This window comes from Theobroma umbraticum, unplaced genomic scaffold (genome assembly GCF_002168275.2).
Source record: "Theobroma umbraticum cultivar Fairchild unplaced genomic scaffold, ASM216827v3 scaffold_20.0, whole genome shotgun sequence".
Classification (NCBI taxonomy): domain Eukaryota; kingdom Viridiplantae; phylum Streptophyta; class Magnoliopsida; order Malvales; family Malvaceae; genus Theobroma; species Theobroma umbraticum.
In genome coordinates this window covers 4,743,462-4,765,875 of record NW_018397266.1, presented here as the reverse complement: position 1 = coordinate 4,765,875, position 22,414 = coordinate 4,743,462, and the positions used below count along the sequence as shown (strand labels likewise).

Here is a 22,414-nt window from a genome sequence, read left to right as displayed (position 1 = left end):
ATTTACACTGCATATGTTATGTCTTTTTCAAAGAATCAACAAGTTGATTGCTCTCTGCTTGATGTTATGTTGACTTTTGTTTCTGTGTGGAATAACTTTCTTTAGCCGGTGCTGCTTATTTATTTTTTCTTTTTAGATGTTCCTTTTTGCTCTTTATGTTGTGTTATATCAGGTGGTGGTTGTCTTTGTGAATCTTTTCTAGTTGTATAGTTCAAAGGAACTTTTGTTTGTACAGTGGTGAGCTCTTTATTTCTAGGTTGTTTAGTCTTTATTCATTACAACTTAAAATGAGAGCTTTTGATTCTGTATAATGTCAAGGAACTTCTTTTTCCTGATGATATCTTTTTTAAAAAATTAGAATTTCATTGAAAGTAGAGGGAATAGAGTTCACCATTTGGGTAGTTACATGAGAACTTTAGCACGAAGAACAAAGCCAACACAAAATCCCCATACAACTATCTTACCCCTAAATACAACATCAACACCCATCAACCATCAATTTTCACAAAAAGCTAAATCCACCTTGTACAACACAATTTTCATGATTAGCCATAAATTTGCTTTACTCCAAAATCCCCACAAAAATCAAACCCTGACCAAAGCATCAAAAACCAAAAGCTTTGGAAGTATTTTCTTTTTGGCATTTTGTACAAACAAGAAATATTATTAACCCTTCCCTTAGAGCAAAATATCCAGAACAACAGATTCCCACCAAGCATAACTAGACACACATCAATACATCCATAAGACAAATCAAAATATCACTCAGCCAAAGATGATTAATCATGAATACAGACATAGTCTACACTGCGTTTGACTCTTGCCTTGTCCAAGTTATCCGCCTCTTGGTTGTATTCTCTATAAATTTGATTAATTTTCCATCCTTTCATTTTTTTTAATCTTTCAATCTACAAAACCCAATTCCTCATCCTCTAGGGGGCTTCCATTAGATTGTTTGTCCACTTCACAACATTGTGTGAATCACTTTTGACAATCAAACCATGTGATTGACACCATTTGGAGGCTGTAAACATCAAGTAAGCTTCTTTTATTGCTTTAGTTTCTACCATATTTTAGCATTCACTGCCAATTGCTTTAAAGAAAATGATTTGACAATGCCATTCTCATATCTCAAAACCCCTTAATTCCAACCTCACTGGGGTAGTAACTTGAACTCCATTACTCTTCTAAGTGGTTTTGTCCACTGTTTTTCACTGTGAATTTGTGTGGCTTTGTTAGTGATAGCTCTCGGAGTGGGAAATCTATAAGTATCCATGACCACAACAAAGTCTAAGGGCCATTTAGCCTTTGCCCACATGCCTACTCTTAATTTGCTTATCTCAAAAATCTAGCCCGCTTTCCACATCACTTCCTTGGAAGTCGTCTCATTTCTAGCAATCCACATGAACCATACAATAACATAGAAGGTCATCTTCCATAGTTTAATTTCTCCTTTTCTAACTGAGACAACATTCCATAAGTTGAAGAAACCAATCATTTCTTTATGAACCACCAGATCAACACTCCATTTCGAGCTCCACCTTTGAAATTCCTTATCTTTCAAATAAAATTTTAAAGAGTTCTTGTTAATTGTTTGCAAAAACAATATATTTATAAATCTAGTTAACAGGAGTCTATAGTCATTGGATAAAAATAGGTAAAATACTTATTAGAAAAGATTTTTATATTTATTGTGTCATTTGTACCAACATTATTTTCAAAAAAGACTATATTAATTACAAATTTTTTTATAAATTAAGAGATTATTGTACTATTTGTTTTTTTTTTGACATTTTCTTTAGACATTGGTTTAGTTCGGTATATATTATTGTTATCTTGTTTTTTATTGTCTAGGTGTGTAACTGTCGTGATCATTTTTGGTTGTTGGTGGCTTGAGTTTGTTTAGAGGCTTTTTTGATATTATGACTTTTCCTACTTTAGAGTGGATTGGTGGAGGTACATGTTGTGATGGGGATTTATAATTTTTCTTTTCTGTAGGTCTTTTTATTTTGTTATAGGAGGTGACTGTTACAAGCAAGAAGGCATTGAATTGTTTTGCTTTGTTCCTTTTGACCAATAAATTCTATTTTATTTTTTTAAAATCTTATTGTATTCTCACTGTACGAATAAACTTGCGAATACAACCCTATGGGGGGGTTTGGTAGATGAAAAATGAGAGACATTCCTTGCAATTAAAATACAGGGAATCACATTGTAGCATTTGATTGATGTTTTGGGGATGGGAAAATAATCTCTCAACAATGTCATTGCAATGAGAGAACGGAATGTCATTCCTTTCTCTCCTGGAGGGAAAGTTACTTTCCCTTAGCAAATGGAAAGTAAAACAATTTTTGTTCCTCAACTTAACCTCTTGACCTTTTCTCTCATTCCTACCTTCTTTACCACTTTCTTCTTTCTTACCTTCTGGCTTTTTCTCCTTCTTCTCACGTTGCTTTCTTCTCTTTCTTCCCACTGCTCGTAAGAAAGGTATCCTGTCACTAACACATTTGGGTCAAATCTCATCATCAAATTTGAAAATTGGAAAGATTAGGATTTTGAGTTTTATGAAACCCTAATTTAAATTTTCAAGAATTTATAAGTGTTTTGAAAAAAATTTATGTTTTCGATATCGAAAATTAAGAAAGAAACATTTAAATGGTTTAGAATAGAGGAAATTTACTAAAAAATTAAGAGAATTTGAGAGAAAAATGTGTTTGGGTGTCACTATTTGAGAGGAAGAAAGCATTAAGTATATTTAAAATAATACATCTATCAATAAATTATATTCAAACTTTTAATAATAGATATCTATCTATCAATAGATAGTATAATCTATCGATATATTATGTGATCTATCTATAGAATTTTTTATCTATTGATTAATTTATATATTTTTTTATACATAAAGATAATTTTATCAATTTACATTATACTTTTAGTAAAATGATTATAAATCAAACACTATAATATAATGTTATAAATAATTATATTTTTTATAATTATTATTTTTTATTATAATAAATACTATAAAATTAAATTTTTAATAATTATATATTCAATAATCATATTTTCAACGACATATCAAACTAAACCATTAGAACCGATCAGTTCTAGAAACGATCGTTGTGAACACAGACCCAATTTATAGGCAAAGGCACGTTTTAAAGACGCCATCTTGGAAAAAAATGTGGTTCAAGCCATCACATCAACCGTCCTAAACAAGAACGCTCGGCTTGATTTTCTAACACACGTATATATGCTCGTCTAGAGGTTTCTATAGCCAATGTTTGATTCTCCTTAAAAGTTACGTGTACTAAAAGCTTGGCAGTACTGTATAGCTTTCACGTGACCTCATATCATCCATACAAATTTCCCTATATTCTTTCCTTTACTATTTTTCGGCTTTTTTTTCATGAATCAAATATGTTTCCAATCAGTGTACGGCCATTCACCAAATCACCATCCAAGTCTATGGTCTGGTCCCCAACAGTCGGGCGTAGCTCCAGAGTAGCAACTTTGTGGGTCTGTGGTTGAGCAGCGCCATCATAGATTTTAACATCAACGATCATCATTCGTATACTTGAATTAAATAAATAAATGTGACTCGAATATTTTATTACAAAAAGAAAAATAATACTCCTAGTATATATAATAATTTCACAAGTCTCAAAAACTTATAGGTATCGTCACATGAGATCTTTGGACATAGGATCTTGCTCCAATCTTTGTCCCAATAAGCATCATGTGCTGATGCAAAGCTTTAATAGGGCAAAATATTCTTGCAATTATAAATTTGTCAAAATCAAAGCGTGATGGCATCTACAATATCACACTTTTCGCCATTTCTTATGCCGTTCTCTCATTTATAATAAAAAGAATGACTTGGATTCCCCTCTAAAACCGATGCCACCATTAGCACCTGGAAAATCGCTATTAATAGCAACCATTTGTTGGTGAGACCCATTGAGTCTAAGAGATTAGCGGGGGGTTAAACAACTTTGGCTGCGTGGCAAATCTAGTCTCTCTTGGAGATTACGTATGTATGTTATATATGTTGAGAGTTCAACAAACGCAACTTCTTTATTAGTTATTCCTTTCTCCATTTTTATCTTGGAAAAGGCGCAAAGCACATTAGACTGGCTTAAAATGTAGACAAAAAAATTAATTAATTAAATATCAGTAACCAACAGAGACATGCATGTGCCACGCCCACACACTGATTACATAACCCGCAAGCACATGTCAAAATTCAAAAACCAACAGCGCTGCTGTTCTACCAACGCCTCTAGTATATACGTACGCGCTTTCAAAGTTTCAAGTTTCAACTCTTACTGCTCCTTTTTTTCTGAAATGAACTCTTTCTGCTTCGTATTTTCACTAAACTACATTTCCTTTACCCAAATTGAGGCGGGCGCATAATGTATTACAAACAGTTAACAAGTTATATATAACAATCGAATGATAATTCTTCATGAAATTCAAAAAATTTATCATAATGAATGAAGAACTATATATTTATCTATCAATAAAAGTAATTTTATTATAATAATATATAAATGTTTTTTATTTAATATGAATAATTATTATTCTTTACATTAGTGCAAGAGTTTTTAACTTTACAAATAAAGTTTGAATTTAATCACCTATCTATTTAATTTTATATAATTATATTAATTTATTGATATACTTAAGATCAAATTATGCAATTAATTTTTATATTCTATCAAAGTAGTAGATTTGGTTCCTGTATAATAATTTATAAAAATTAAATTTTTATATTTTTTAAAATTGATAATATTAATCTAATATAAATAACACAACAAATTTAAACTTGTTAACGACTAACATTTTTAATTTTAAAAGATATAAAAATTTAATTTTTACAAATTATTATATACACACTAAATCTAGAACTTCAATAAAGTATATGAATTAATTTCATAATTTAACCTATGTTTTAATATAATCTAAAAGGACGTGTAACAACTTTAAAACTATTTTTAAAATTTAAAAACTCTATTAATAGCATATAAGATAATTTTTTTAAAGTTAAGTATGAATTAAATATTATTATTTTAAGATGAACAATTGAACATTATCCTTGAGTGTCCCACAAAAAATTTTAAAAACGAGTTACTCCCCTAGTCCCTTACCCCCAAAGGGCAGCAATTGAGGTCCAATATTACTTCGATTACCACAACCATAAAACTCATGTGGTACTTGATCCGATAGATTGTTTTTTTCAAATAAAACGTCACATACATTGCATATCTCAAAGCCCTGTTAAAGGAAATGGCATAAGTAATAAGATTAAGGCTGTAATTGAACTTTTATTATAATGCAAAATTTGGGCATGCGAATCCGTGATGAGAATGAGCGTGTGGTTGAGACATTCGTTAAAAGGCGCCAGGTTCACAACGTTGGACAATCAATAGAAAGAGAGAGAGCGGACATGGTTAAACTGGATAAGGGCAGTACGGCTGGGAGTTTCGGTCGACGGGGAACCTTCCAGCTCTGCTCCAGCGCACGCCAGTCTTGGAAAGAATCGCGTAGAATAATCTTTTACCTAAAAATCAAATTTCTATCTTCTTTTTTTAATTTCATTTGGTTTTTGGATTTTACCAAACCACCGGCCTCCAAATTCCAATCCAGTCGCTAATAAAGAGGCCCTTTTTTTGGGATTCTTTTTTAATTTTATCAATAAAAACAGGGGCAGAGATTTTTGAATTTTTTTCCCAAAGGATTATATTTTTATATGTTTTCCCATAATTTAGTGGACCCCTTAATCCATCCTTTGGAAAAAGATGGGGGTATAATCACTTGCATTATAATCAATTAATTAATGAATTGCAATTTAAAATTGAATTACATTACCGTGACGTCTACATTTATAAATGATTAAATTTGTACAAAATTTATTATTATGATTAGATAATTGAAAGATTGTGATACAAATGTTAGAGAAGAAATTATTCCAAAGATATTAGACGCAAATTTAAGAGGGGGACAGCGGGGGCAGTTACCGGTTACCTCTAGGACACGTGGCATGAACCCACACCAAAGTTTTCTTTGGTCCACATTCCAGCTAAAAGGACAAAACGAATGAATAAACAGTAAGGCATTTCATTCGTCACGTCTTATGTATGTTAGGAAATGAGAAATTTGTGGGAAACATTTTCAAAGTCTGAAACCCAGATGAAACTGCTGGCAAAACAAAACAGAACCAAATAGACAAAAACAAAAAAAATGGGTAACCTATTTCATCTGCCCCTTTTATGGTAGCAGCATATATAACAGAAGGGCTTTATCCTTTCTTTTCTTCTTTTTGTTATTTTTCTTATGCAAAGGAGAGCCTTCTTTTTTTCTTTTTGGCTTGGAAGAAGAAGGCTCTGTTTTGGAATTTCCTTTTTTTTTTTTTTTTTGTTTTCTTTGGGGGGGATGGTGTTTGAGAAGATGATAAGATGGTGGATATCTGCTTTGCAATTAGCCGAGCTGTTTGTTAGCTCTATGGTACATTTGCTATACGGGCTTTACATATTTAGCACGGCGGTGGCTGGTGACCTTTCTCAGGCTTTGAATGAATGGTTTATTAAGCCTAATGCAAATATAGAGGTGAAAAGAGAAGATCCTAGTGGGACCAATGTTGACGCTCTGCCCCCTATTGTGTTGGTTCATGGCATTTTTGGATTTGGCAAAGGGGTATGTTTACATATATATGTTTTTTCATTTTTTGTATTTATTGATATGGGTTTTCGGTTTTAAGCTGGATTTTTGACCTTCTTGTTGGCAGCGATTGGGAGGTTTATCATACTTTGCAGGGGCAGAGAAGAAAGATGAGAGGGTTCTTGTGCCTGATTTGGGATCTCTTACCAGCATATACGATAGGTAGGCTGCTTAATGCAATATGTGCCAGCCATTTAGTTTTGATTTTTGTATCTTTATATGGGATTTTGAGAGGGTTTTGGGTGGCTTCAGGGCGCGTGAATTGTTCTATTATTTGAAAGGAGGGCAAGTTGATTATGGTGAAGAACACAGCAAGGCTTGTGGGCACTCACAGTTTGGACGAATTTATAAACAAGGCAAGGAGAAATTTCTCAGCTCTTTATTGACTATTATTAATTGGGCAAAATTGCCCATGTCATTGGCCTAATTAAGTGTTTAATTTGTTTACTGTGATATTGGGATCCAGGGCATTACCCAGAATGGGATGAAGATCACCCTATTCACTTTGTTGGCCATTCAGCTGGTGCTCAGGTTGTGCGAGTCTTGCAACAAATGCTTGCTGATAAGGTTTGTCCATTTCCAATTCATATTAACAATGATCTCTTATGGCCTTTTTTAAACTCCCAAGTCCAGATTATATGATTTCCTTTTCCAGGCGTTCAAGGGATATGAGTATACTTCTGAGAACTGGGTATTAAGCATAACATCCTTATCCGGGGCTTTCAATGGGACTACAAGAACCTATTTAGACGGCATGCAGTGAGTCCCTTCAAACTCACTTCCATTATGCTTTACCATAGATATTCATGGCATCGTCCTTGGACTTTTCTTCAACTCAGCCATGTCAAGAGTTTCTGATTCTTGGTTGCTGTGATTTCCGTTGATTTCAGGCCAGAGGATGGGAGAATGATGAAACCCATATGTCTACTGCAGCTGTGCCGCGTAGGAGTCATAATTTATGATTGGTTGGATATCCCCTGGCTAAAGGCATACTACAATTTTGGGTTCGATCACTTTAACACGTCATGGAAAAAAGTGGGTCTTTGGGGTCTGGTCGACTGCCTCTTGGGTAATGCGGGGCCGTTTGCTACGGGAGACTGGATCCTCCCTGATCTTACAATTCAAGGGTCAATAAGACTGAATTGCCATCTACAAACATTTCCTAACACTTTCTACTTCAGCTATGCTACCAAGCGTACAAGGAAGATCCTCGGTGTCACAGTTCCTTCTGGTATTCTTGGTATACACTCTTTGCTTTTTCTACGAGTACTACAGATGAGCCAGTGGCGTCATCCTCCAGATGTTTCTCCCCCTTATAAAGGCTACAGGTGCGTCTAAACAGCATATATTGGTACATCAGCTTCTTCATATAAAAATTCTGTGGTTGCTTTTATTTGATTGCTCGAGGCTTTAAGTTTGACAGCATGTTGATGTCTTTAGAGAGTCTCCTGAATAGATTTTTATTTTATTAGACATCGGAACTTGGACCACATGTCCACTTGCCCTAAAACAATTGTCATTGTATCACCAAGAATGCCTTGCAAAATCTCTAAATTTTCCAAATATCGCTTTCCTCTACGGATTGCATGTATATTCAAAATTTAGAAATTAGAATTGTCATATTGATTTGAAACTACTGTTTTCAGATAAAGTTTGAACAATTGTTTGAGTATGAAAGTTTTGGGAACTTTTAGCTTGAATCTACTGACATCCTACTCATGTCTAATAAATAAAATGTGCAGGGATGAAGATTGGCAGGACAATGATGGAGCTCTCAACATGATATCCATGACTCACCCTCGTTTTCCAATTGAGCATCCAAGCCATTTTGTTGTGAATGATTCGGAGTGCCTACCCTTGCAGCCAGGCATATGGTTAGTATTGCTCATTTCCACTAAATTAACCTGCTCGAGGTACTAATAAAATGGTGATGATGAATTTGATTATAAATTTTAATTGTAAAACCGTTCTCTTTCACAACTTGCTTTGATTGGATTAGTTGTTCCTACCTGAGTAGAGATGGTCCATCCTCGTGCATTATTATAATTGCTTTCATGGAATTATAGTACAGGTATTTGCATTGGTACAATGTTGTTTAAATCAGAAAGTTGATAGTTCTACACTGCTAGTTAGAAACATAAAGATTTTTGAACTAGATGCCTTTGGGGGATGATTGAATTTATTGTTCAAACTTGCCCAAAACCACTTGCATATCAGGCAGATGGGTTCAATTCCAGTAATTTCTGTTGATAAATTGAATGCTATTTTGACAGTGCCTTTTTGTTACTCTGTCTTGAATTGAGAATGTTATCATTCTTTATTGCTAGTGTTAAACAAAACAAATGAAAACAAACATGCAAGGCCTGAGTAAGGTAGGATCACCAATTATGTCTTACAGAATCATTTTGAAGAAAACCATCTAGTTAATGTGGAAATTTTAGAAGCAGCATCCAGAAAACAGCCAAATTTTATGATGATAATAATAAACCTATTGACAGATAATGGCTTGTATTTGCATTAAAAATATTTGCTCCCTTCTGCCATTGTTAAAATGCTTCTCTAAATTGACTTACAATTGCATTGTTCATTGCAGGTATTACAAGATTGTAGAGGCAGATCACATATTGTTCATTGTGAATAGGGAAAGAGCAGGCGTTCAATTTGATCTGATATATGACAGCATTTTTGAACGTTGCAGAAAACATGTATTTAGAAAGACTCTACTAACTTTACCAAATCAAGCTCCTGAATAGTCTAGCACCTGTTATTCTCACACATGCACTACGCTACAAGTCTACTTCTGGAAGAGGAAATCATAGCAGCTCTCAGTATGTTCCACCCCACAAATTCTCTTCGCATCTGTTTCATTATTTTTCCCACCTTTTCCACCCTCTTTGGCCCTGCTGTAATTGTAAAATTTCCATTTCATTTCTCTTTATGATTCCTCATACCAATTCACTAGGTTGTAGCTATGTGCGGGGATATCAGAAGCTTAGGCTATACACCAATGTTTTATCTTCACTAAATTTGGATGCATCTTGGAAGAGATATTCTCAAGCATATATAATCGTTCAAGTTGGGAAGGCCACATCTTTATGGTTACTATGTTTGTGCCTTTTCTTTTGGGCCAATGTTTCGGACTGAAATCGATTTTCTGGGACTTGAACAGTGTGTTTGGGAAGTGGATATTGACGACCGGTTCCCTCCCACAAAATTCAAGAGGAATATTTTTCGGGTTAAACAAAATTTTATTATCCAAACGTGCCAGTAGTTTCTGAGAGAATAGAGTACAAAATTACAGTAAATGCGTTGAAATTTAAGTTTAATCTTGTGTAATAAATTTATAAATTATAAATTTATATTTTTAACTGAAAAAGATATATTTGATAGGTGGTGAAAAATTTATATTTTATATATTTAAAATTTATTTTATTTTTTATTGATATGATATGTATAATATTTTATTTCATTTAATTATACAATATTTTTGTTGTATTAACTTGTCATTTGTAAAGGAGAGAGATTCTTATATTAGTGGCTTTTTCTCAATTTTTATATCTCTCATGAAATCTCACATCAGTAAAAATTCGAGTTTGTTTTGATATCATTTTTATTTTGATATCATATGTTTTGGTTATGAAATTTAAAAATTTTCTTGAAAGAAAACAAGAGAAAAATTGAAAAAAAAAATTATAAATTGTTTTTCACATTTTCATTTCAGTCTGAGCACTTATACTTCAACGACATACAACTAACTAAGCCCCATGAATCGGGATTGTTAAAGAATCTAACTGAATTGAATAACATAAAACACCAAATCCAGGTCTGTAGAAGTAAACAGACAATTGAAGGACTTAAACGACAAAGTAACAAACGTTTCATTATGGCGCATTTACTAGTCGTTTAACTAAACCAAGTCGTACCACTAAACAAACCGACTTTCAAACACAAATGCATCTCCAGGTTGGCTTTGGTGTACAAACCGACAGGTTTGCTTTGTTGCCCCCAATCTCGTGTAGTTATAAATTTATAAATTATGAGTTCATATTTTTAATTCAAAAAAATATATTTGATAATGGTGGAAGATTCGTGTTTCATATATTCAAGATTCGTTTCATAATAAGATGTGGGATTGATGACATAGAAAACTATTTTATCTTGAGCTATAAAATATATGCAAAAATAGCTTTGCTGCAGAAACCTAAAAAATGTTCTGCAACACTAATGGGCCTTCTGAAGAGATTAGTTATTGGAGATGAAATGGAAGTTGATCATAGGTTTCTTTGTGGCACAAATATCATCCCATTGTGCTCAAAGTTGCTGGACAGTGTTCCTGTATTTTGCACTTGTAATTATTTTACCATGCAATCGCTCTCACCCATCAAAATTAGAGCGTCCAATTTCCAATTTCCTGTACTCTGTTTTCAACTTTTATCGATTCCTAGGAAGACCAGTTTCACAAAAGAGAGCGATGGAGCAGTAATTTAAGTATTTGAGTAAATGAACGTGGTTGCCCGATAGGGTTACAATCCCTTGAAGAAGCAAGACAAATGTTGTTGCATATATCCGATAACATCGTTTCTTACTACCATATCTGATTTATGCAAAGTACATTGTCAAGTGGGACTAGAAGACAATGTTAAGAATGAATATCCAGATATCCTGCTTCCCTGGTAAAAGAGTGCAACGAGTACCCTAACCTAACATATTCAATATTGGTCCATGCATTTAAAGCGTTTACTACTAGTTATTCTTGCTCTCCGTGCTCATACAAATATTATAGCACTGTCAAGGGTTTTTTCTTATCCTCCATTGCAATTTCAATAAGGTTTTCATCCTGTTGAAGCGTGCTTAATATATATATAGCTCAAGCACCACAAGCCAAGCAACAACCTAGAATTATCCGATGCAGGGAACCCTGTTATTCCATAAACTTCGACTTCACTTTCAAAATTGAATTATAAATAGAAAACCTACTATCTATACATATATAAAAACTATAAAGGAAAGGGGAAGGGTTAGGGGGGATGGCCTGTACCTTCCTCTTCACTACGGCTCACATATGGAGTAAATAGTGTAGTTCTATACATGACTAAATAATAATAAAAATAACCAGTTATAAGTTTAAACATGACGCTAATAGTGTTGGTTATCTTTTTTCTTTTCATAGTAAAAAAGTTTGCTGACATTGTCATATACTTGTTTTTGTATTTTCAAAGTAAAGGATATTTGTTACCATTTAATGGAATGTGTTCATTTTATATATTCAAAATTATTTGATTCATGATTAATTACTTTACCGAATATGATAAGTCTTTCTTAAAACATGATTCATAAGCATCTGGCCATTTGTACAACATTCATTTACATTTGATGAATTTCCACGTATAAAAAAAGAAACAAAAAATTAAACAATTTGTCATCCTTAAATAGACCCATGATGTAAAAGATTTTTGAGAAATTATTAAATTTTATCAAGTGTAAATGAAAAGACTCTTGTAATACTTATGATAGTTGCGAAAGTAGATCGATGTCGATATTATAAGTACTTATTTATCTATAAAGTATTCACTAATATTTATCGAATTTAAATATATAAAAAATTAATAAAAAAAGTAAATATTTAATTTATCATATTTAAATAGACGCACGATATTTAAAATTCCCGCGAAACTTTTAAATTTCATCACTTGTGAATGAAAAATTGTCTACCACGGATGCATATATGATAGATGCATAAAAACTAGATGCTGAAATGATTTTAAAGCTGATTTATTAACTCCTAACATTTGCTAGAATACAGGACACCTGAGCAACAATGGGATACCAAAGTAAACAGATTGAAAATCCAGTAATCTAGCCGTTTAGGACCAGGCAATAAGCAATAGCATGATTCCACACTGTCACTTGGTTTTATTAACGGAGCTACCATCTACCGCGGTCACGAGAACTGAGAGAGCAAAAGTCGAAAGCAACAACTTCCCTGCCGAGTTCAGAATCCAATCTGGCTGGGGCTACAGAACCTCGGCAAAGGGGACACATAACGTTCCAGTATCCGATCCATGTCTCCAAGCAAAGCCTGTGAAAAACATGACCGCATCTCAACTGACCAATTGCCTCGCCTTCTTCAACCTTGAATAGGCAGACGGGGCATTCACCAACATCGGTCGGCGCTGCTCGCTTCCACTCGTAGTCGCGTGCACTTGGCCCCCCGGCACCAATTTCTGGCTTGTTCGGAGCGAAATTGTACCTTGGGAATAGGCAATAGCAAAGCATGAAATCAAGTGCCCATTCCAAATGCGTTGCGATGAGAATTACATGGCTGCATATGGTTGATTCACGAATGAAAGAGGGCAGACAGCGACGGAGAAGGTAAACGAAATAGACTGGGAAGGACAAGAGCAAGAGAATTGTGAAAACTAGCGCGATCAGCATGGTGTGAAGCTGAATGTATTATGCAAGCAAATGAGCGAGATGGGCGGTATTTATATAGGCCTAGGCAATTTTACGTCAACAACTATTGTTTCACCTTTTTCTTCTTGTTATGTGATTTTAGGGTAGAAAATGAAGAGTAAGAAGTAAAAAAATTCAAGATAATATTAAAAAGAAATTTTACAGAAAAGTGAATTGGTTTTGGAAAATAATCTAAACCTTTGACACCATTTTAAGTATTCCATAAATAAGGAATAATAATGAAGTAATTTATTGCAATGTAAAAGCTGCAAATCAAGCACCAAAAGAACCAAAACAATTTAAAGAAGTCTGACGTGGACGTAACTGTTAACCAAATATTGCCTTAACCTTTAAAGGAAACTTAAAGCCAATGCCATAAATTGTAAATAAAAGGTTTCTCTTCTTGACACTCACTTAAAAGGCAAATACATTTATTATTTAGCAACATTCACTTTAGGATTTAGTGTTAAATTAATCTTATCTTTTTTTTTTGGTTCAATTAAAATCCAACTTCAATTTGAACAAAAAGGGATAATTAATAATAGAATCTAACTTGTATCGATATGCACTATTATTTTATTAAGAATAATATATATGTATAAATATTTCTCAATTAATATAATAATTTTATTGATAAAATTTAAGCTTTACAAGATTACACATCTCATTATGGTATCAAACGCATCACCTCAATATATGCACCAACCATATCAAAGGAAATTTATAAGCTTAATTTCAACGGACAATACAAACAAAATCCAAATCGTCTGTCCCCATTTCCTGTCTCACTCTCTACCTCAATTCTCACAAAATTGTCACATGTCCTTTTGAATCATTATTAATTAATACGTGTTTGGTTTCTTTTTTCTCTCTTTCTTTCTCATAATTTTTCCCTAAAGTCTACACCAAAATAACTCTAAAATTAGGGTTTCTCTACATTAGAACCAGAGGAAGATGCACTCGTCACTATGCTATCTACACGGCCGGAGGGCCATATTGCTATGGGGTCACAGCCCCTTGAAAATTTTTAGTTATTATATATATTTTTTAAAAATCTTGGAGAGCAGTATTTTTATGGAGGTCATGGCTCTCCAAAAATTTTAAATTTATTTATTTATTATATATATTTTAATTTTCCTCAAAATAAATTTTTTATTTAATAATTAATATAAATAATAAATAATAAAATGACCTTACAAGCCCTAATCAACTTTACCTTGATTAAGTTTATTCACACCTCTTTCTCCCTCTATTTTGTTACTCTTTCTCTTCTCTTTTGTTCTTTTATTTTTATTTTACTCTCTTCTTTGTAACTCACTATTAAAACATACCTTATTCTTTAAAAGAGATTTATAAGTTTGTGAGTTTGAACATGGACTATTCACCACTATTTGGAGGGTCTAGATATGATAGTCTACAATTGAATATAGGGCACTTTTGAATAAGTGGATTTGGAGATTTGGAGAGGAAAAAAAAAATAATATTTAGAGATTTTTGATTGTCAAGAAGATTGGTGACGACCTAATGAAACTTTTATTAGAGGCTAGTGGAAGTAGAAAAGCTTGTAACATGTGGAGAAACAAGTCTGCTTTTCCTGACAAATAAATTTTTTTAACATCTATCATCGAGTTTAGGAATGTTAGTTGGTAATGGCAAAAATATACTATTTTGGATAGCCAAATAGATTAATGAGATGGTGCTAAAAAATAAGTTCCCCACATATATACTTTGGCAACTAACAAAGTCAGAATGATTAAGGAGTTAGGGGAATGGGTTAGCAACACTCGGCATTGGAAGATAGAGCTGCGTAGAAACACTTTTGGGATGTAGGGAAAATCAATGGAACAACTTGTTCATGGTCCGTAAGGATCATACCATTGGAACTAACTTCCAAGATAAGGTAAGGTTTGACAAGTGCCAAATATTTAATGAGCTCTTTTTTGTAAGAGTGTTCTCAGCTCAAATAGTGTCAAAGGAGAGTATTGGAAGCGGGTGTGGGTAAGTTCCACACCTTATAAAGTCAAAATCTTTTGGTAGAAATTTTGAAGGGGAAAAATAACAATCAAAGAGGAATTAGTGAACAAAATATTGTTAAATGGAATCACTACTACATGTCTATTGTGTGACAAAGAGTTGAAAATGTTAAGAATTTGAGAATATAATGTCCTGGAAAGTAAGTATATTTTCATATTTAAATTCCATTTAATTTATTTGTATTGAAAGTACATTTTGATAATAAAACTAATAATTTGTTTTAAGCAAGCATTTATATTTAATTATAAAAGTGGTATGATTCTATTGAGACATTAAAACGTATTTGTGTGAAAGTCATACATAGAAGACGTGTTTTCTAATTGAGTTCAAAAATAGTACACAGTTGAATAATAAAGCTGGTTACTTTATTATGTTAAGATTGTAATGTCCAGATTACTTCTAACACAAAGAACCTGATTCACTTCAAGAGAATGATGAGTCTTAAATTATCAGAGCAGTTGACTTTGAGTAATGACACTATAAAGTGAACTGGATGTGAGATCTAAGTTTAAGTTAGGTCGTTCCTTTAAATCTTAATATCATACTTATGCATTCACTTATGGTAGAACCGTAATCTTGATGGATGGTGGACTCATGTTTTATCTCTTTATAATCTTTGATGTACCATGGGCACGATAATCTTAATGCATTGATAATATTAACGTCACTTCTAGTGATTTCAAGAAGATTGATGATTTAATCTAGGTCTAGCAGATTGATAAATCAGCTACTCATCATATTTTAATAGTCAAAATATTAAATCTTGAGTATTGGATCATCAATTGGATGAAATCTCATTTTATGGGACAAAATTGACATAAAAGGCAATGGTAAATTCACCTTTTGTTATTGGATAGCTCTGAGGATTCATAACATAAGGTTTGTAATTGGACAAACCAATATTAAATTTTACATATTGGATACTTCTCGTAATTGTGTATAATTCAAGAGTGTAATTGTGAATCTATGATGAATTGATTCCATTGTTAATAAACTAGAATTATTTTTAATGAGATTAAGAGATAATTCAATGTTTATTGGACCTTGAAATATCTACATTCAATGGGATTCCCCACTTAGCTTCACAGAATTTAACTTGTTTAAGATGGAATATGTGTTTAATTATTTATGCAAATTAATGTTCAAATTTGATAACTAAATGTTGTTTTAATTAAGACAACTCTTTAATTAAGACAGGAATTGTCTTAATTTAGACAAGGTGCATATAATGTCTTAATTATACATGAGTATATGCGGGTTGATTGGGACATGAATTGTCTTAAACATATTATTTTTAGTAAATCAAAATTGTCTTAATATAGAAATATTTTTTAAGACAAGAGTTGGCTTAAATAGAAAATATTTATTAAGATAATTATTGACTTATAAATAAAAATAATAGTGGAGGATATTTAATTATAAATATAAGAATTAAAAATTTTAATTCTTTATTCATAATTAACTGTGATTATGAGTAATTATATTACTTTGTATGTGATTTGGATTTCTTTATTTTATTATTAATTCTTTTTAATTAAAGATGAATAATAAAAAAATAGAATAATCCTAATTTGACATGGACTAGCAATTATAATTAATAAATTATTTATTAATTATAATTGTGGATGGCAAATATTAATTAAATTTTAATTAATTAAATTAATAAAAATGAGTTTTAAGAGAGAAATAACTCTCTCATAATATTGGTCGAAAATCACATATCTAAATATGAGATTTTAGCCAAAACCCTAGCCACCCCTCTTTTGAGATAACCCAACTCTGCCATCACTCACTAGGTTTTCTTCTTGTTCTAACAATTTTCTATAAGCCTCACGCAAAGAAAATTTGCCAAAGAAGAAATTGAGAGAAAATTATCTAGTTACCATCATAAAAGGTATTTTACACCTAACCTTTTGAAAAATTCTTGAAGAATAAGTGATAATTCAAATTGGCTGAGAATTCTAACAATTGGTGTGGTGGTGAATTTACTAAAATTCACTAAGAGAGAAGAATCAAATATATTTCTAACACAAAGTAAGTAATATTTTTTACTTTTGATTCTGTTATATTGATGCGATTTTTATTTAATTTACATGATATATAATTGTGAATTTTCGCTTATGTAAATTGAATAAATTGCTTCCATTACTATAAAATTTTTGAAATTCATAAATGACACAATCATAAGCATACACTTTAATCCAAATCCAACCAAAAATAGTTTCAACTCTTCTTTACGTGTGGTGAAGTGTAAAAGATTTGGTATTAGTGGTGCAATCAATGGGGTTCAAACTAGGTTGGGCAATGTGAGGCCTTTGCATACTTTCTTGCACGGAATGAGGTGAGCTTGCCAAGTAACGAAGGAAAGATAAGGTGAATGGCTTTTTTTTTTTTTTTTTTTTTTTTTTTTTTCATTACTTGGTCTATTTGACTTTTTAAAAATGAGATGGTATTTATTGAAAATCATCGGGTTTTATGCAAGTGGTTGATACTATTAAATTAAGAATTACGTGGTGGGCCTAGTTAAAGTAGCCTAAAAGAGAGAAGGTTGATTACGAATTGGTTTCAGAATCCAATTAGTGGCTTAGCGAAAATAGAGGCGAAATAAGAGCTAACCCCTAATAGAATTCTCAAATTCAATGTATAAAATTCTCAAATTTGATATGGATGGGGTGGCAAGGGGTTGCCTAAGAGAGGCTAGTATTAAGGGCATAGAGTTGATTTAGGAGACATCAAAATCCTTTTCACGAAGTCAATTGGTGTGGGTGAAACTTAATTGATTGGCTATCAAAGAAACACTTTTAGTTTTTTATTTTTAGGTTCTAAATAGGCCAAAACTCATGGTCTTTTTGTGGACGGTGATTCGGCAAATGTAATGAAGTGGGTGAAGTTCTCGCAGTATCTCCTAGAAGCTATGAAGCATCATTATTCAAATTGAAAATCTAAAATAGTAGTTGGGGACATGGGCGGAGCCTTGTATATTGACGGAGGTATATATTTTTTGTGTTTATTTTAAAAGTATATATTTTTTATCTTAATGACCCTCTCAAAAATTGTTAACCTTTTTTCTGCTTTATCTTTGACCTTTCAACAAAACTTGTCTACCTCTGTCCTTGGTTAGGGAGATGGAGTATAGTTCACAGTCCTAGATCGGCCAATGATATGGTAGACAATATGGCCAATAATGGGGTCCGAAAAGACCATGAACTTTCGCTTGTGTTCGGTGAAGAATCACACACTCATCATCAGGAGTTGGAAGGTGGTAAGCATGCGAGGCCTTGAGGAGGCAAATCTTGGGAATGAGTTGAGATCTTACCAATCTAGGATAAAAGGCATGTTGAAGAATTGGGGTGCGAACCAAGTATTATACGTCTGGTCTAAATATTTTCTCTTTGTGAGATTGGAAGATTATTGCAAGGTATGAATGGGTCTTTTTTTATTGTTCCTCTGAGGGATATGTGAGATAATGAGATTAAGGTGTACATTTTGTGCTTTTTTGTTGATGGGACTAAGTGGCTGATCATGCGATCGTAAGTAGACCCTTTTGATGGTACAATATCGCTTGGAAATCAGTATAACTCAATTTTTCAAAGAGAAAATCCTTGTTAAGTCATATATGATAAAACCCATTAGAATAATTTTTGTTGTTCGTATAAAAGTGAATTGTTAAACCAAATCTTATCCTTACAATTCAGGGAAAAAGCTCAAGACTATAAGGCAATATATGGGTAAGTAATCTTTCGTCCAAGCCCCATCAAAATGGTAGACGCATAAAGAAATCAAAAGCATAAGCAGTTACAACGTGCTATGCATGTAAAATATTTTTGTTATGAGTAACCAAAAGGAAATGGCATGTACTGATTAAGAGTTTGTGCATCACATTTAGGTATTAGCATAAGCCATGGTCCACTAACATGGGAGACTTTTATGGTGTCATATATTTATGGTAACGGAAAGACGGTCACTACCGGACAAGGCGACTTTCCAAAATATTCGTCCCAGCTTTAAACTAATTAAAAATTAGCATGAAAATATGTCGTTCTCGATAGGGACATTGCGTTCATATTTTTGCTGTCAAATTCCCAGTCACACTATGATTTTTGTTGACAATTTTGGAGTAAAAGAGTCCGGCTTGATTTTAAAACTTTTATCTCATTTTTATTGCTTGATACATCAAGTGGCATTACTTTGACAAACCTTGGCACTCATTACACGTTTGCATCATAAGTGTGCAGAGTAAATATTGACAAATAAAGCATCGCACAAGGAAATTAAAATTGAGAGGAGATACAATCTCAAACATTCATGTCTAAATTCTATTATATATAGAGAGGTTAAAATTTTTAATTTTTCTATGATGGGAGGGAGATATAGAGAGATTAATTTATCAAAAATGTTTTCAAAAGCATTTTGATCTACTCATGTCAATTTTGGGTAAAAACATGTAACTTTATATAAATGATATTTCTGAAATCATTTTATGACGAGGGTTATTTTTCATAATTTTTTCATATATAAGTGTGTGTGTGTGTGTGTGTGTATATATATATATATATATATATATATACTTTAAGAGGAGGGTTATTTCTCACAATTTTTTCATATATGTGTGCACACAATGCTTTAGTTAGATCCATGTTCTAATGGGTTTTTCCTTATACAAGGGAAAGCAAAAATAACAAAATGCAAAATTTAAAATAAGTTAAGCAACAAATGTTGGTGCAAATGGAGTTTAGATGGTATTTAAAGAATCAACAAAATTGACTTTCAGGTGAGCTTTTAATTAGACGTTATCTTTAAGATTTATTTCATCTCCACCACTTAGTATGCAAAGGAGAATAATGCGAATAGTCTTAAAGATACAATGAAGATAACATCTAAGTTCGTATTGCACTTTACGAAAGTAGACCACTAGATACACTCGAGAGTTTGCAAAGTTATTTCACTTTAAAGCCTACTTTCTGCAGTAAGTAGACTAGAAGAAATTTTGAAAGCTTTTGTAATTGATGGGAACTTAAGTGTTTATGTTATTGAACCCAACACTTTTCTTGCTCTTGATATTTCTGCTATTGTATTTGTGCTTGCTTTGATATATGAAAATGGTTGGTGACAAATCTTTTATATAGGCTTATAAGTGTCTTTTCTTTAAGGACATAACCTTTTCATTTAGGTATCATTTTTTCTAAAAGACATCTTTTCATTTTGCCAAACACATATTTTAGATAAAGGTATTGTTTGAATAATCATCTTATGAAAAGACAACAATTCATTCCATAAATTATAACCTTTGATTTATAATTTGAAACAATAACTTTTTATATTTAACTTTTAAGTCATGATGTCTTTTCAATATATCTCATAATCTTTGGATGTCATTTTACTTAAAGACATAACCATTCACATGAAAGTCTGTCTAAAATCTAATAGACATATTATGTCACTTTATGTGACATAACTTTTGAGTTAAAATAGCTTTTTATCATGTGACATAACCTTTGATTTTGAAAATATATTAACAACAAATATATTTTATGATCAGCAAAGAAATCAGATTGCAAATATTGAAGAGTACTTAAGAGGATATTAAAAAATATGTAGCCTAACTTAGAAATTATGGGATTAAAGTTAAAATTGCCATAAAATCATGAACCAATGTTGAATTTTCTCATTATACACAAATTTCATCGATTTTTGCTACTATGCTAATACATTTTTAGACAAACTGTAACGAATCAATAAAAATTTGCTACTTGCAATAACGGAATATTTTGTAAAATATTCTAATTTCAATTATTTTTTGTCAAAAATCAATGAAATTGAAAGAATACTGACAAAATTTAATAAAATTGAAAAAAAATCAATATTGAACAATAGTTAGATTAGTGGAAATTTGGCTTTAATCCGAAAATCATCAAAGTAGGTGGCCAATCAATCAGCACAAGAATTTGTTTATATATCTATGTAAGTGATTTTTATAATTCCTTGAGCGGCAATCTTAATCACCAAGTTGACTAATGCTCAAGTTAGACAAACATAAAACACTTCATTCAATTATTTAATTCATTAGATTTATTTCATATACTAATGCAACTTAGGCTGTGAACAGAAAAGAAGATTTGCAGAAAATTCTCAAAAAATGTGCGTACCAAAGGACAATTTTTCAATCATTTAAAAGTAAGCATCCAACTTACCTTATAGAGCACTAAAGTACTTAAATGTAAGGATAAAATATGGATAATTTTCAAGATTTTAATCAAAATTTCACATGGGTTTATTAGTATGAAAAATAGACAGTCCGTCCAAAAAATTATTTTTCATTGGACATATAAGTCCAACAATTAAGGTTCCATTGATATTTTTGTTAATTTGCTGATGTGATAATATTTTTTAAATAATTTTATCCTTCATTAATTTTAAAAATTATATAATATATAAATTATAATTTTTATTTTTAAAATTTTTTCCCTTTTAAAAAATTTTCTCCCTTACTGGGTTGCTAGGATTAAATGTCAAGTGGGTAGCATTCCTATTACTTACCTTGGGCTTCCATTGGGAACGAGACCTTACTCTACTAATATGTGGCAGCTTGTGATTTAGAAATTTGAAAGCAAACTTGTTTTGTGGAAAGCGAAGAGCCTTCCATGGGAGGTCATGCCACTCTCCTTAAATCAGTTCTTGGTAGCCTTCCCATTTTTTACATGTCGCTGTTTCAAATGCCAGTCAAAGTCCAGAATGAGATCAAACCCCCAGTGGTGTTTACACTTCTAGGTCATTTAGCAAGATAGTCGTAGCTAGTGAAAATATGCAACCTGAGCCATGGAAGCAGGATTGGATGGGGCTTGCGCCATATAAAATTGAATATTCTGTTGGAAACTTCTTAGAGGACGTTTATCGGTGAAAGATGACTTGACAAAAAAAGGATCATCAGTGAGATGGCAGCAACTTGCCTTCTTTGTAAACTTAAACGCGAAATGGTAAGTCACTTATTTTTTTACCTGCGACTAAGTTTGGATTTTATGGCAGTGGTGGGGAGTTCTTTGGGGCATTGAATGGGTATCCCACTTTGATCCTGTTGCTTGTTTTATCTCATGGTTTGGACTTGACTTTCCTTTTGGAAATCTCCCTGTTTGGAAGATGGCCTGGTTTGCTATTATTTGAGCCATATGGACGGCTAGAAATGAAGTAGTCTTCGAAGGGAAATAAT

The 22,414-nt window shown here is 32.3% G+C and overlaps 2 protein-coding genes across 2 annotated transcripts; one reads left to right on the top strand and one right to left on the bottom strand.

Moving 5' to 3' along the window:
• The first annotated feature begins 6,128 nt into the window (after positions 1 to 6,128).
• LOC110423605 (uncharacterized) lies at positions 6,129 to 9,828 on the top strand. The gene is made up of 8 exons (XM_021437868.2): positions 6,129 to 6,699; positions 6,791 to 6,885; positions 6,976 to 7,079; positions 7,190 to 7,290; positions 7,379 to 7,482; positions 7,614 to 8,051; positions 8,466 to 8,597; positions 9,317 to 9,828. Exons 1-8 carry the CDS (start codon positions 6,340 to 6,342, stop codon positions 9,474 to 9,476), a joined length of 1,494 nt encoding a protein of 497 aa, XP_021293543.1. The 5' UTR covers positions 6,129 to 6,339; the 3' UTR covers positions 9,477 to 9,828.
• Positions 9,829 to 12,648: 2,820 nt separating this feature from the next.
• Positions 12,649 to 13,158, bottom strand: LOC110423642 (uncharacterized). Its single transcript, XM_021437930.1, has one exon. The coding sequence runs from the start codon at positions 13,156 to 13,158 to the stop codon at positions 12,649 to 12,651; it is 510 nt and encodes a 169-aa protein (XP_021293605.1).
• Positions 13,159 to 22,414: the final 9,256 nt, after the last annotated feature.